The following is a 15,842-nucleotide window of genomic DNA, read 5'->3' as shown; positions in this document are numbered from 1 at the left end:
ACTTTTATTTACTTCATCGCAGATAAGATTAATACTGCAATATCTTTTACTCGTCTTTCGGTTTTTTGCTCTTAGTCGTTAACATAATTTATTTGTTGTTATCAGAACAGAGCAGGAGAGATGATCTGGAAGCGCTGGGCCATATGTTTATGTATTTTCTACGAGGTAGTTTGCCGTGGCAGGGACTTAAAGCGGATACGTTAAAAGAGCGTTACCAAAAAATAGGGGACACGAAACGTGCTACGCCAATAGAAACTTTGTGCGACGGTCATCCCGAGGAGATGGCTACGTACTTGCGTTACGTGAGGAGATTAGACTTTTTCGAAACTCCAGACTACGAACACCTGAGGAAATTATTCCAGGATCTATTTGACAGGAGAGGATTTGTTAACGATGGTGAATTCGACTGGACGGGGAAGACCATGGTGGGTGCTAAATAATTTTAGATTTTCACTTTTATCGTGATTGTTCATAAAATAACCCAATACTGCGGAAAAGTGATGATACGTACGTAACTCAAGGTTGAATAATAACGTTGAGAATTGCATGAAACGATTAACAAAGTCTTTTCAATAATTTATTATAGTTCTTAAGATGCGAATAGATGCCGAGTTATATTTCAGAGTAGTAGATAATTTTGTATATTGTTTATTCTAATTTGAATAACGAGTACTTTATTTCTCAATCTTTTTTTTTTTTGTTTCTTCCTCTTTGACTAATATAACACTTATATCTCATAGATTAACTAGAAACAAAATGTTGTAAATGTTTAGTTTGGGATACAGTTTGATCAAAAATTTACGGAGTATGCATGGTCACTTTGTCCAATTATGATGTCGTACACCGCTCTTCTAATTACATAGACGTTGTTAGGAGATTGCTTGAGCATGCTTAGCGTCAAATGAAACTTTGATTTTTTGGGGTCTGTCTTTTGTTCCAGCTAATTTTAACCATGCTCGATGAGAAAAAAACAAAAGTGGACGTGAATTTACATTCTATTAGCCGATACAAAGTTGATATAAAATTATTAGCATCAAGCTAGTGAATTTTGGTTTGATTATTTGCCTTTAGCAATTTTCAACAATCTCTTAAGCATGAAAAATAAGCATCATGATGTCTGGCATGAGTAAAAGTATTTAATGAGAAAGAAAATACGTTAGATTCATATTGTTGTTTTTATCACTAATTACAGTATGGAATGGGTGTTAATCAAATATTGGTAAAGTCAGTTTTATCTTTTAATTTTATTGGAAAAATCTATGTATGAATTTATTCAAGCTTAGAAGCTTACGCATTTTGGAAGGTGAATATTGAAGTATAATCTTGAAGACGTGAAAACATTAATTGGCCTGTATTAAAATCTTGGGAATTTCTTTTTGCATTTATTCACCACAAATATTTCATTCGTATTCACAACTAAACGAAAGAGGTTCATGTGTCAGGTATCGTTCAGTAGATTATCAGAAAACGAAATAATGTTAAACTGGATCGAATATTTTGTTTTGTATAACTGGACGAGATCCGAACAAGTGCCTGATGCGAAATGGTAGCGAGTACTACGTTGTTGAATGTAGTAAAGCTAGTTTTCCATTAAGTACTCGAATACCGGTAAGTAAATCCTCCTCCCAAATACAGATTGAGCAAAGACGAATTTAATGATTGAATTGATAACAATCAATCCTAGCTGACAACAACTGATTTCTAAACTTTGCATGCTGCTCAATATATTATCTAGCCACCCAACTTTACGCAACTCAGAGCGATACGGAACGCTGCTCCTTCTCATATTGGAAAAACCAAATCTGATAAGGTTGGTAAAGTAGAGAGAGTCCTTATTCGCACACAGAGTGGTTTTCAATCATAGGCGCTGCGTTTGATCTCTATATTTGTTATAATTACACACAATGTCATTGCTGCTAATTTTTTCTCACAAACAGAGTTCCCCCGCAGTTCTATATACATATAATATATGTGAATACATGATATATTTCAGGCTATTTAAAACTGGTTGAGATCATTATGAAAAGAAAATTTTCTCTTCGCAAACAACACGATTCTTACAAGATTTAACAAACATTTGGAACGCCATTAATTGTTTGAATATCGAAATAACAGTCATCGTCGATTCTAAATAAATTTATGCAACACATTTTTTGCAAAGAGATAAAAATTTTTTGCTTAAAGATTGATATAAATTCAAGTTTCGTTCTTTCTTAAATACGTTTTTTTCGTAAGTAACCAGACATCTTCGCTGTAGTCTTTTTGAATTCTTCTGTTTACACAAATAACTTACTCCGTAAATTTCATCAATATCAATGATGATTAATTGTCATTGCAAAATTTGAGCAATTACCGACAAAGCCAATAGTTCTTTTTCATAAAATTTTGTTTTCTTATGTTTTGCTACAACTTACTAACAAGAATGCAAAATTACAAACGATGAAAGTATTCGCTAAGTCCATATGGTCAGGAGTGCCTCATGTACTCCAATATTATATGTATATTCCGAGTCGCTGCAGAGAGAGAGAGAAAGAGATGTAATTGAAGATATTTTTGCACTATATTTTCATTTACTTTATTGTTTTCAATTTTCCTATGCTACTTTATTTCATTTTAATTTGAAGCAGAAAATTTTCCTGAGCTCTAATGCGTTTATCTTCAAGGCGTCAACAGATAGAGAAAGAGTATATTTTTATAATCTTACAACAGTTCTTGTGATCAGTTTAAAATTTGGTACGAAAATTTTTTGTACCGCAATATAGACCCCAATCTTTTCTAATCAGAGCCATCAGTGCTATTGTTTTGTTGCATTATTTTATGCAAAATGGAAAAAAGTAATAGATTTTTTTTTTAAACAGTGACATCAAGTGAATAACTATGCAATTTATTGTCATATTGACAAATTGTCGACGACAATTATTTCAGAATAATCAAGCTTTGCAGATTATGCAAAGCCATACATTTCTGAATGTCGGTACAAAACAATATTGTTAATGTGTCGAATCATACAGTTATCGATTCCACTATCCAATATTTTACAATCCATAAATAATCCAGTCTGATTTTTTTTTTCCCCCCCTTTCCCGAAAGATATGTTGTAACGACGTTTAATATATTATTATCATAATTATTTTCAGTCTGAAATTGTTGAAATTATAATTATGGTGCGTGTTTTACTTGATATAAAAGAAAAGTCTACGTAGTTGCAGTGTTGCTTGAGTTTGCCAAGTGAAATTGGGTTGCACGTATTTTATTCCAAATCTTATATGTACACACACATATATACAATACATATATAGATACACTTGCAATGCCTAATTTGATAATAATATTCCAATTTTATTCCACCTTGTTGCTTTACCCACTTCTACTATTGTTGTTGCGTAGCAATTTCAAAACTTATTGTTAGTAGTCACTGAGGAAATATAATATTTGCCTCATATATTGGCCGCAAATTTTTTTAGAAAAATCTCCGCTTGTTTCAAATGTTTGTCCCTGTTAAAAAAAAAACCGACATTACAAAGTTTAAACATTTATAAAACATCCAAGAATTGATGAGTTTCTTTACAAATTTCATTCTAATATTACACCACATTCATTACTGACGTAGATGAAATTCGCCGGCAGGATTCCGTTTCAAATAGAGAACTTGATGTGGAAATTATGATTCATTCAAGTATAAAAACGATTATTCGGAATTTGCTCTGATATTCTTGTTCATCTCACTACGTGGGATTTTCAATTTTTTTATTACGTGTTCCTGACACTTAGTCAAGATAACCAAAGTTTGAATGACAGGTAGAGAAAATGTAGTGTGATAATAATTTTTTTTTCTGTTTATCTTAAAAGTATTGCATGTCTCTGGAAAATTGCCCAAGTTACCTTAAATAATTTTCTAAAATCGTATATGATATTTTGACCTTACATCTCAAAGTTTATAACTTGAAGTTGTACAAAAAATAAAATAATGAATTGGTGTGATTGAACTAAGAAGAGTTACCATGAATGTAGTCCTGAAATCCAACATTCTGCTCCTCTCCCGATTGACCAAGTACGTTTACCTATGCTAGGAAAATTTTGGTACTTACTTTACATTTATACATATTTACTGTAGAATGTTTTATTATTATTGAATAATGCTTATGTACTATTTTCACGAGTCTGTTTGATTTGCAGTCCACGCCGGTCGGATCATTGCAGACTGGACACGAAATTGTTGTGTCGCCAAACCGAGACCGGCATCCCACCACAAATAAGGTAATCGAGTATTTTTATAATATGAAAATTCTCAATTTTCTTTCAAGCCTGGTTATGCATAGCTTATAATTTCTTTACGTTCGTCGAGTAATTGCATGGACATTCACCTTAATGATATGTTTTTTGACATTAGTATGAAACTAATATAAAACATTCTGATCTTCATAAAGGCTGTGTATGTTTCTTTTATCATATGAATGTTGATGCGGTGACTTGAGCTGTGCGTCACAGGCATAATAAAGCTTCATATTTATACGATCGTTCCAAATATAGGCAGATTTTTTACTTCATATGAACAGATGAAACAATAATCCGTGCGTTGGCTTTAGAAATGATAGATTTAAAAAATTTTCACACATCAATCGCCCAAGTTGAAAAGTATTCCTTCTGTGTTCTACAACAGCACCTTTAGCTACAGAAGGAATAATACTTCGTACGACAAACTTGTGAAACTGGTGAAATAGGATAATAAACGAATTATTTAGGAAAATCAATTTCTGTTCATTGCACAACGTGGATCTTGTTCAGGAATGCGATGATTTTGAGGAAGACGTGATTCTTATGGTGGACGAGGTGAACGTCGAAATGCAGGGCAATTATGTAAGCCGCAAGTGGTACAATACCGGATTTGTTGTGTATATTGAAAATTAGAACCTCGAAAGCTTAGTTTCATCATTCACGCAAAGTTAGAAAATTCGTTCGAATACTGTAATTTCAGTTTTGTTAGAGATATTTTGCTCTGCTTGTATTCATTATTTTCAATGATTATTAGCAGATCGGCAGATCAGCTAAAATTCAAGCTGAAATTTCGTTGGTGAGCAAGAGATAAAATCAGTTTATAAACTTCAAAATTTATATTGAGAGCCAAATTATGCAAACAGCAATGCTTTGATTGGTATTGTTGAACATGAATATTTAAGTATTAGATTTGTTTTTACCTCGATGCAGAGTGGGTTACATTTCTGCTAAACAAAATAATCTCTCGCTTAACGAAATTGAGATACAGTTACTTAAAATTCTAAAATGTTGATGTATTAGACAGTCAAAATCCCTAGAACGATTGAGGGTAAATTTTATACCTATCATACATTCTGACTGCGAGCACTTGTTGTAGTCGCAAATTATCGTATTTCGTTGTACATTGTGTTTGATATGTAGATAGAATGATTAAAAAGAAACCATTGTTGTGGCTTTGTGTATTAGGAAATTTTATATATATAGGAATTTATCGTTAGTTTCGTTACAACTATATTTGGTCTGCATGTAGGATGGTACATTAGTAATATATTTTTGAAAGATTACTCGCTGTCAGCACATTACTAAAATATTATATATTAATTTGTAGAATTGATTATATTATTATACACAAACTGACTATCATCTAGTTATTTCATGAATTATTCAACAATTTAATAATTGCATTCAGTTATCCCCGGTCACAAATCACATTTAGACACGCCGACGAAACATGAATTTCAAAATTTCCGTTGTTTTAGTTTTTAAAAAAAAATTTTTTCATCGAAATATTTTACTTGGCCAAAATCTTTTACGCTGACTCACCAAAAGTTGAATAGCATAACCAGTATTTACTCTTAAAAAAATTCTTCCGAGTGAAAGAAAAGCGGATGTTCATAAAACTCTCATTGAATTGAGTAGAGCTGTAAATTACTCAATTACTCTACAGCACCTCTGACAAACATTTGTACAATATGAGTTAGGTGGATGAAGAAGTTTAATATACTAATATTGATAATTTGTGAAAACTGTTCGGTAGCTTGCCTACCTCAACAGCGATACTATATACGGTCAAGAGTAACGATACTACAAAAACATATAGCCTTTCGCGATCAATAATCACATCAGAATTGATTTTACTAACACTTTGCATTCGTTTGTCGTGCTTGTTTCGTACAGGGTGTGACGGGTGTAGGGGTGGGTGGAGGGGGCGGTAAAGGGGTGGGAGCTGTGTGGCCTGATACAGTGAAGCAGTCGGGAGCCGGTGGTACTTTAACGCCTGCTGACAGACACGGCTCCGTCCAGGTGAGTTGGTCAGCTTTTATCGTTGAAACACCAACATTCAAACCCGTCCGGATTCCCCAATATTACTTGGTTTTAATCCCATCAACTTCATATCCCTGTTAAAAAATGTTCACCAATATCGTTGATGACTAAAGTTATCCAGATATACAATTCATTTTACATATTAATCGGGACAGAGTCTCAGAGAGCAAAATTTGTTTCTGCTAATTATTCTTCACTTTTATATTATACTATATTTTATTCTAAAAAAAAAACAATCTTTCCGTGAACAGAAACTTGAATTTTTCTGTACAATTGTCCTACTATTCCTATGTTACTATAGTTCAATTTTTTTTTTTTTCATTTTCAAATCACCGCCGCATTAATTCTGTTCTGTAAATATGCCAACGTTAATTAGCAAATTTTTTAATTCGCATTTCCTTACGTTTTCGCAAGAGAAATCAACGAATTCTGGTCAGTTTTTATTATATTATATTATATTTGGAACCTTGGTTTCAGCTTGCTGTAGCATGCTATATATATATATATATATATTATATCTATATATCATTCAAGTTCTTTTTTGTTTTCATCGTTTTGTTACATACTAAATACTAATCAGCCATTTGTATTTTAGTACGCCATCACTTTGTTATATTATAGATATGATATTACATTATATGCATATTTAAGAGTATATCTTTGTGAATCCATGTATTTTTTTTTCATTGTGCAAATGTAGCGTAAAAAAAGTTCAAAACATTGAATCTTGATACTTCTGCTAGATAAATTTGAGCTAGTTAGAATACTAGAAACAATGTAAGTTTTCAGCCTTCGAATCATTGCATTATGTAATGTGTACAATGTCTATATATATTGAAAATTTATCAATTGCCTTATTGCCTAAAAGAATAACTTTAATTCTACCTCCAATTTGCTCTCTAATGAAATTCGTTCACAATATTTATTTGCAACGCTGTCTAGATTCAATATATAAAGGTGTGATAAAAAATGTTGGGAATATTTTTTAGAAAGCATCGACGTTAGTAGCATTCGAAATAGATTCTAAATTTAAGAATTTCACTGACATTTGTTTTTAATTAGTAAAGTTTTTCGACTTTCAAGGACGAGTGGTTATAGAAGTTTAAACTTTTTCGCTACGGTTTGGATGGTGCTGAAGCTAGCAGCCGGTAACTGTAAGCAAAAGTTCTCACAGAGAAAATGTTAAACACATCTCGATACACAATGTCGCTGTTTATTGCTGTTCAGTATATCGTCTTATGCCATAATTTTCTGTGTCTCTATTGTTGGGTATTAGCTGCGAGCTTCAGCACCATTCAGTTTGAAATCGTAGTATATCATGAACGATTTTGAGAGCAAGAAATTGTATCTGTTAAATAATATTGACGATTCGTTAATGGACTGTGTTTTCAATCTATCAGGTTGTATCTTCAACGAACGGAGAACTAGCAAATGATGACCCAACTGCTGGACATTCAAACACCCCAATTACAGCACCTCAGGAAGTCGAAATGGTGGATGAGACCAAGTTAGTATGATTTTTTACTAAAAATTTTTGAAACTTTGATTAGTCACAGGTCCGCGCATGTGTCATAATCATACAAAGTATTTAATAGTTGTTTGCATCTGGTATCTCTTTCTGAACCAGGTATTAACACAAAATCAATCTTTATTGAAGAAAATTGAGATGATCTTCTAAGATATGCATTTCGCAGACTTGTGACTAGATGTTGATACTCAAATTGCATGAGCTTTGATAGCAACTTCAATGAAAACACAAGCATGATTTATATGGCGACGAAACATGAAAATGTAGCTTTACACCAATTAAAGAGCTTGTACAATTAAAACTCAATACTAGTTTGATCATTTTATTATGAGATAGTAGCATGTCAAGTTTTTATCAAATTATTACATTTGTAAACTACGGTATTTCCCTTAATAATGCATATAACAAAAAAATAGGCTAAGATTACGAACAAGACCTTTATTTTTACTTGTGTATTTCACATTACTAGGGAAAATATCGTAGTTTACTAATGTAATAATTTGATAAACACTCGATGCGCGATCATCTTGTAATGAATTATCAAAGAAAGTACTGATTTTCAACTGAACAACCTACTTAATTCACAGTCAAAAATTCTTCCTCTGTACCAACATAATTTTTTGTGTGAAATTTCATCCTTTTACTCTCTTTACGACGAAAGCTTTTGTGTACAACGTTTGGTATGAAAATCAAAACAGATTAACTATGTGTTACCTCTCTATAGTGTGTACATAATGGTGTTTCGGGTGGTTTATGGTTTTTATATGTTACTTTTCCAGGACGAATCCCTGTTGGAAATTGAAACGAACACTTTGTCCCCAGTGTGGATTCCCACTTCCCTTCAAAGTACCTCACCTCTTGCCACCCAACAAAAAAGCAAAAATAACCCAAAAACCCAGTTCCCTCTGTAATGACGGATGAGTGGTGATTACTATCTCTAATAATATTGATTAAATATCATTTATTTGTTAATTTCTATAATGTATATGTAACTTACTTCAAATAATTTCTGAGAAAATCTTTTTTTCGTTTAGTTTCATGTGTCAACAAGGTTGATCAATTTTCAAACATTTCATGTACTTGGCATTTCTCAGTCTGACTGTGAGAAAAAAAATTAATACTTTTATTTTTATCACAAAACTAATTTCTCATAGTAAATTGACAATGTTATTAATGTGTCTCGATTTATTTATTTCTCCATTTAAAATATATGACCTTGCAAATTTTATCAATATTGATTTTTATGGGTGTTGATTTATACCTGTTCCTTAACAATCAGTATAAAAAACACCAATTACATATTTATTGATTGATTGCTATCTACTTTTGAAGAAGTATCCAATCTAAGGCAATAACAAAGAAGCTTGATCTAAAAATTTCATATGGTTCGAAGTGAAAAGATTAAAAGTACTTATAAACTTCATTTCTCTCCCCTATTTTAAGTGACAATGATTGTCGTGAGAAATTGAAAACTTTACGGTTTTGCAGCATAACACTTGATCTTTGTACTTTTTAACTGTATATTGTATCATATGTTCCTAAAATTATTACTATATAATGTCGTGAAATTTTTAAAATAGCGCTCTTTGTGCAGAGTCTTGAAATTGGATATCTCCACGTAATATTCATTCTCACATTAGACTTGTCGAAAAATACATAATTAATCGCATCGACGTAGTGTTGTTGTTCTCTATTATTTCCTCTTGGTAAAATTAACAATTACTATCTCATACACGACAGATTGTACAAAACAAGTTTTCATAGGTTTTGGATCCGTTACACTTACACTCTTAGGGTGTTGCATGTCGGTGTCGACGAAATTAAACAGAGAGATGCGATTCTAAGTCCTATTAGTGTTTGCTTCATTTCCAGATGCTGTTGCTTCTTCAAACGAAAGAAGAAGAAGAGTGCTCGACAGAAATGACTGTCTATGGCTGTTGGGCTTGGGGGGACTGTTCAGTGCGCAGGGGTTAGTGTTGGGGGAAACGGAACGAGTGGGGGTCAGCGCGAAATTGTTACACTACTACGACCAGATTGGCGCTGCTCCGCATCTCGGGACTCCATACTTCACACAACTACAACCACTACGCCTACACCTACGCCACCTCCTTCGTAAAACTAAGCGATTATTACCATTATTATTATTATTATTATTATTATTATTATTATTATTATTATTGTCGTCATCATCATTATTATCATTATCATCATCATCATTATTATTATCATCATCACCATTAGAATTATTAACATTACCGTTGACTGATGTAGTCAAGCATCATTCGTCATTATTTTTCAGAGTTGATGTATCATACTGAATCTGGAATATTGGATCGGGAGACGTTATACTAATACGTTTTGAAATCTTTCCTAAATTATCGTTTAATTTTGAATCAACAGCTGGCATGGTAGCGACTAATGTTTGAACATAGGGTAAAAATGAAACTATTCAAGCTACCTGTGTCTGTGACTTTTTATTTTATTACTGTTATCATTAGAATTAGATAATCATTATACGTGTGTGTATATATATATATATATATATATATATATATATATATATATATATACATACGTACGTACGTACGTACACACATACATACATACATACATACATATACCTATATTATACATCATCCTAGTAATACGTCCTGTTTTTGTCGTGCTTTAGTAATTCATTACGATAAAATACAGGGACACGATTGTTATTTTTTACTACACACCTTTCTCTTTTTTATATGAGGTTCAAGTACTGCAGGTATTGGACAGAATATTTGAACATACTGTAAGGCAACAGCTACTTCTAACGCCGAAGCTTGAAAAGCGCTAAAAAAACTTCTTGCTATGTCAATGTAGGTTGTCTATCGATCTATTTGTAGCATATACATATGAATTCTGTTTGAAATGAAATGCTTAAATAACTCTTTCTCTCGCCGCTATGTTATCACCAAACAACTGGCTGTCCAGTTTTTGCCGTAGGTTTTATGTTAGTATATCGATTCCCGAACAATCTGTAAGGTTGTTGAAACTGGATTTGAAGCATTTCATGCTAAGCCGGCCTTAGTTTTTATTATCAAATATTTGCATTGGCAAAATACGAATTCGAGTAATTGAAATTTCATTATCGTAGTGAAAAAAACTCAAGTAACTAATTATTAAGAGTCCAATAGATTTAAAAGTGCTGGGTTAATCTAATGCAAAATAATCATTATGAAATTATTGTAGTCAAGCCTATGGATCCCTGACCGGATCATATTTAAAGATAAATCGTGACGTAGCCCACTTTTTCACATCGGATAGAAAATTTGTATTATCTGATACACAAGCGGATAAATTTCGATTGAGTGATAAATAAAGTTGATCACCATCGCCATTACGAGCTTGACTGCTTCAGCTATGCCAAAGAATGAGCTAAATGAAGAGAAACGAAATGAAGTGAGTTGAATTTGTTTTGTTTTTTTTCCCAATTTTTTAAAGCTAAATGAAATCTGTGTTGAGAGTGTTTTGATAATTGGGAAGAAGAATTGATTTACACAACTGATGGTTAATGGTGCGCTTTCAAAATTGAACTCTTTATAATATAAATATCCAGCACTTTTCCTCTATACTCTTAGGAACAAGAAAAATAAAGATTAAGAAAGTTTCCAAAAATTGTCCCGTTTGATCGAAATGTAGAATATGAATATCAAGAAAGTATTTTTCATCTGAATAATAATCATCAAATTATATTAGGAAACAATGAGCTTCACTGTACATTTAATTGTCTCAAGGTCCAACTAATCTATTCAGCTGACAAATGTGTCATTACAAAAAACATCATTGAAGGACTGACCACCATGAAATCTGGTTTTAACGTGCTCAGATACTTAACTCTATTGACATTTGAAATGTGGCTGATTAACAAATATAAGAAATACGTAGCTTTGGTTTTAAAGCTAGCAATGTATGCATATAGGAACTTCTCCGTCGCTTTTGCAGATCAAGTTTAGCAACGTCTAGCTAACACCGATCATTTGAAGAGTTCTAAAACTGTCAATAACTTCTGATATGACTTGCCTTACGCTGAGTTTTTTTCGTTTCTGTTTTTCTAATTATAACTAATTTCAATTTATGTAGCAGAACCGTTTCAGAATGTAATCTACAACTATTTGACATAATAAAATTGTCCTCGTGAAGTAAATCCGTTACCATTGCTAAATTCGGAGTATACTCTAGTTTTTCGTTTGTTGTTTTATCATTATCTTAAATTTTTATGTTTACAAAAATGAGGTATTGAATTCAAAAACCAGCAAGGTCTCGATTAAGTTTGATACGCATTGAAAAGTAATTATCATTGAAATAGGTAACATCCGTGCTCTATTGTCATGTCATTTTTTTTAACAAGTTGCTGTAACAAATTGCATTGGCGGAAGAAACTGACTTATATGTACATATAACCTGAAAATGATTTAGGTAATGATTCAGGTTTTAGTTAGATACCTGAAAGACGTCAATTTTAATGTTCCAGCGGTGTAAAAAGTAAAATCACTGTTTGAAATGCTAAACCTGAAATTATTGGTATTGACATTTATATAGCATCATTTAGTTAATACCAATCAATTTATATGGATAAAAGAACATCTAGATCCTTAGCGATAGGAGTAAATTGACCGAGTGACCAAATTTTACATGTATAAATAACTTGTCTACATATACATATACATACATGTATACAGATATATGTAACTTAGAACAAAAGATTAATATCAAAGTGCTTTGTCGATGCCCAACGTTGATTTGTCCAAGAAAAAAGAAAAAGAAAAAAAAAAAAAAGAAAAAAAAAGAAAAATACTAATAACATTGCTGATGAATATCTGTGCTCAATTTTCGTCACTAAAATAATTCATCATAAGTTGTGCCACAACAAGCAAATTACTCATTCCATTATACCAATAAGATGACTAATATATTTGCCATCAGTGAGTTAAGTGCCTGATCACATTAATTCACGACAAAATAATAATTCATATCCAGCACTTTAACTAATACAATATTTCCAGTGTAGAAATATAATACGGGAAAACGTTTTCTTACAAAACAACAAAAAAATGAAAAGCAAAAAAGTAGAAAAAAAAGAGTAATTAATTAAATCAATCACTTAGTAATCATTTATCGGTGTTATTCACCAAAAATAACCACTTACTTACCCGTGTCTTGATTATTAATAAAGAACTTGCAACACCCTGCCGTTCTTTTATCCTGTGTTAGCAAGTGGCAGAAGGTCCATTAGAGTGGATCTGAAAAAGTTATTTCCCGGTGATCAAGTCAGGAATCAGAAATCTGTTACCTACACCAATATCTCACAAATTTCTCAATCGTTAGAGAAATAAATAAGAAAATGAAGCAAACATCTTATAGTTCAGTTTTGTATCTGTTGATAGAAGTTATTCGGAAATATCATGATTGGTAATTCGGTACAGTTATCATTCTCGTTAAATTATCTATTTAAATTCCTCTTAGATAACAGAGACACACATTGTCTGTAAAAAAATTGAAATCTAACAAGTCTACGTAGTAAGTGTGGCAGTTTTGATGACAACAGTTATCTCTATTACCACCAAATTGTAGTCTACCGTCTTAATATTAGATAAAGAAGGCAATCTTATCTCAGTGTATTCAAATAATATTCTCACTCAACCAAATACGTTTTTGGTTTTGACAAAGATGCAGTGAATATTACTTTATCGCCCGAATAATTGATATGAGACGGTATTTTCTACATTACCTGAAGAAAAAAAAAAAAAAAAAAAAAAACACTAAACAAATGAAGCCTTAAGTAAGTTTTGTATAAGGAATGTGCCGATAAGTGATGTGACTGACCGATTCTTATATCGGCAGTAGTGTAACATAAGATGATCACTGCAGGATCTTTTTTTTTATGTTTAGGAAGCCACGGTTTAAAATAGGCAGTAAGAAATTTGAACGGTTCTTTTTATTAAACTTGATGCTGTAGGTAAATGGTCCAGTAATTTTAATTATGCTAGCTTTGCGTGTAGGTAGCGATATATTTTGGTGTTTAACGCAAACTTATAGTACTATGCCAAGTCACTGCAGGTCGGGAATGGTTGTGATTTCAATGTAGAATTTCTTTCCGTATTATCTTGATTATTGTTAAAATTTCATTGAAATAATTGTTTTATAGTTTAGCAACTTATCGAAAATAATAATAATAATGAAAACGGAAACATGAAAATCATTCATCATTTCAACACGTGTATAGGGAAAAAAAAATTGCAAGCATTTATTATAAATACTCTTTCTTTTGAGAAACTTTCACTTGATCAGCAGTATTAAAAGAATTCAGTTCTACGTATAAATTTCAATAAAGTTGTAAAATAACGTTCAGTCATTATTACTTAAATTAAATAGTCAATGCTGGGATTGAGATGCGCTGACAAAAGAACTTGCACTGAGATCGCTTTCCTTGTGGCTCGCTTCTACGAAAGTATACCCATTTGCAAAAAAGTGTCAGAATAAGGTCCAGGTTAACATACAGGTGTAGCTAATGGCTTTTGTTTGTACTGGAAATGGTTGTTTGTTGCGTCTCATGCAATTGAGATTCAACATCTACATCGAATGAAATTAGCTTGTATACGAATGTAACAATGATAAACTTTATTTTGAAACTTGAATTGAGGCATACTTGAATGAAACTGAATTTTCCTCAGACACGGGAAATACTACCGTTCTATTAGTTATGAATATTTCATTATATAATATAATTATTTATGATATATTCTATTACTTGATCTTGTCTAGGTGAATTACACTAATTAATTGAATTTATTAGTCTCGATATTCCCGCGCATATCTCAATGCATAAGACAGAGCAAGCAGAATCACTATTAAGAAAATGGCAGCTCAGGTCAAATCATCACGTACGGAAAATATAAATCACTAAAGTTAAAAAAAAAGATGTTCACAAATCATCGTCGAAAACATAAAAGTGCTAGCAATACCTGGAGGCGTTCGATTTTCACTGATAAGATTGGTTGATTTCGCTAGCTATTAATGTTACGGAGCATCCTACCTGTTGATTAATTCTGCTTGAATTTTATTACACCCTTCTAAGGCATTCAGCAAAAAAAAAAAAAAAAAAAAATTTACCGGTAAAAATCAAAGGCCTCTGGATCATTTTGCTACTGTAACGTTTGTTACGATAATAACAAAACCAGAGAATAAACGAAAACCAAGTTGTGAGAATGTGTACATTTTTTGACGAAAGTTCAACACTGTAATAATTGTAATAAAATGTGCCGACAATGAAGAGCGCACGTGTGTTAATTGTAAATATTTAAAATGGTGGAAAACATGAGAAAAATTGAAAACAAAGTGTATTAACTTCAAGTTATAGTTATCGATTATTAACGAGCTGTTAGTTATTATTATTATTTTTATTATTAACTATTGTCGCAATGAACAATTGAACATTACACGATACTACGTAACTCATGAAAAGTGTACACTCTTTACTAAGCTAGATAAGCTATTCAGTGAAGAATAAGAAATATGAAGTTATTTATATGAATAGGGATTTGGTTGGATGCAAAGTATCTATATTTGCATCTTAAGATGTTTTTCCAGAGCATACTAATGTCATGTTTGAATTTAATGCAACCATCAATTCAATTTTGTAAATTTTTGCGAATTTACCTTCTTGCATTCTATTTTTGCTATTTTTGAATATTCTTCATTTGTTACAAGTTTCTGTTTTCGTATTAAGAGCGACGTAGGTATTAAAAAGTCGTAAATATTTATACATATAACTTACTATTTCCAATTATCAATACTACCTAATAAATTAACCAGATTATCTGGCGATCAGGATAGTTTTTTATACAGTTGAGAATCGATTTATTATTCACAACAAATCAATGATTCATCCACGAAGCAAAAAGAGAAACAAGATAGAGATAATGATGATAACAAAGAAGGTAAACAAACTTCCAAGTTGGAT

The 15,842-nt window shown here is 31.9% G+C and overlaps 1 protein-coding gene across 15 annotated transcripts in view; it reads left to right on the top strand.

Moving 5' to 3' along the window:
* LOC107223268 (casein kinase I) overlaps positions 1–15,152 on the top strand; it is a 56,929-nt gene extending 41,777 nt beyond the window's left edge. For 2 of the 15 annotated variants that reach the window (XM_046743803.1, XM_046743806.1), the window contains exons 6-10: positions 106–425; positions 4,177–4,257; positions 6,172–6,297; positions 7,719–7,825; positions 9,719–15,152. In XM_046743803.1, coding sequence (XP_046599759.1) covers positions 106–425; positions 4,177–4,257; positions 6,172–6,297; positions 7,719–7,825; positions 9,719–9,770 — 686 coding nt within the window. In that variant the 3' untranslated portion in view covers positions 9,771–15,152. Of the gene's footprint in view, positions 1–105; positions 426–1,735; positions 1,811–4,176; positions 4,258–4,785; positions 4,858–6,171; positions 6,298–7,718; positions 7,826–8,625; positions 8,983–9,700 lie in introns of those variants that run through there. The other 13 variants (XM_046743804.1, XM_046743796.1, XM_046743790.1 and 10 more) reach the window with 13 other exon arrangements.
* Positions 15,153–15,842: the final 690 nt, after the last annotated feature.

The sequence above is a fragment of the Neodiprion lecontei genome, chromosome 6 (assembly GCF_021901455.1).
Source record: "Neodiprion lecontei isolate iyNeoLeco1 chromosome 6, iyNeoLeco1.1, whole genome shotgun sequence".
Taxonomy (NCBI): Eukaryota; Metazoa; Arthropoda; class Insecta; order Hymenoptera; family Diprionidae; genus Neodiprion; species Neodiprion lecontei.
Note: the sequence above shows the minus strand (reverse complement) of the source record. Positions and strands in the feature narration are given on the sequence as shown.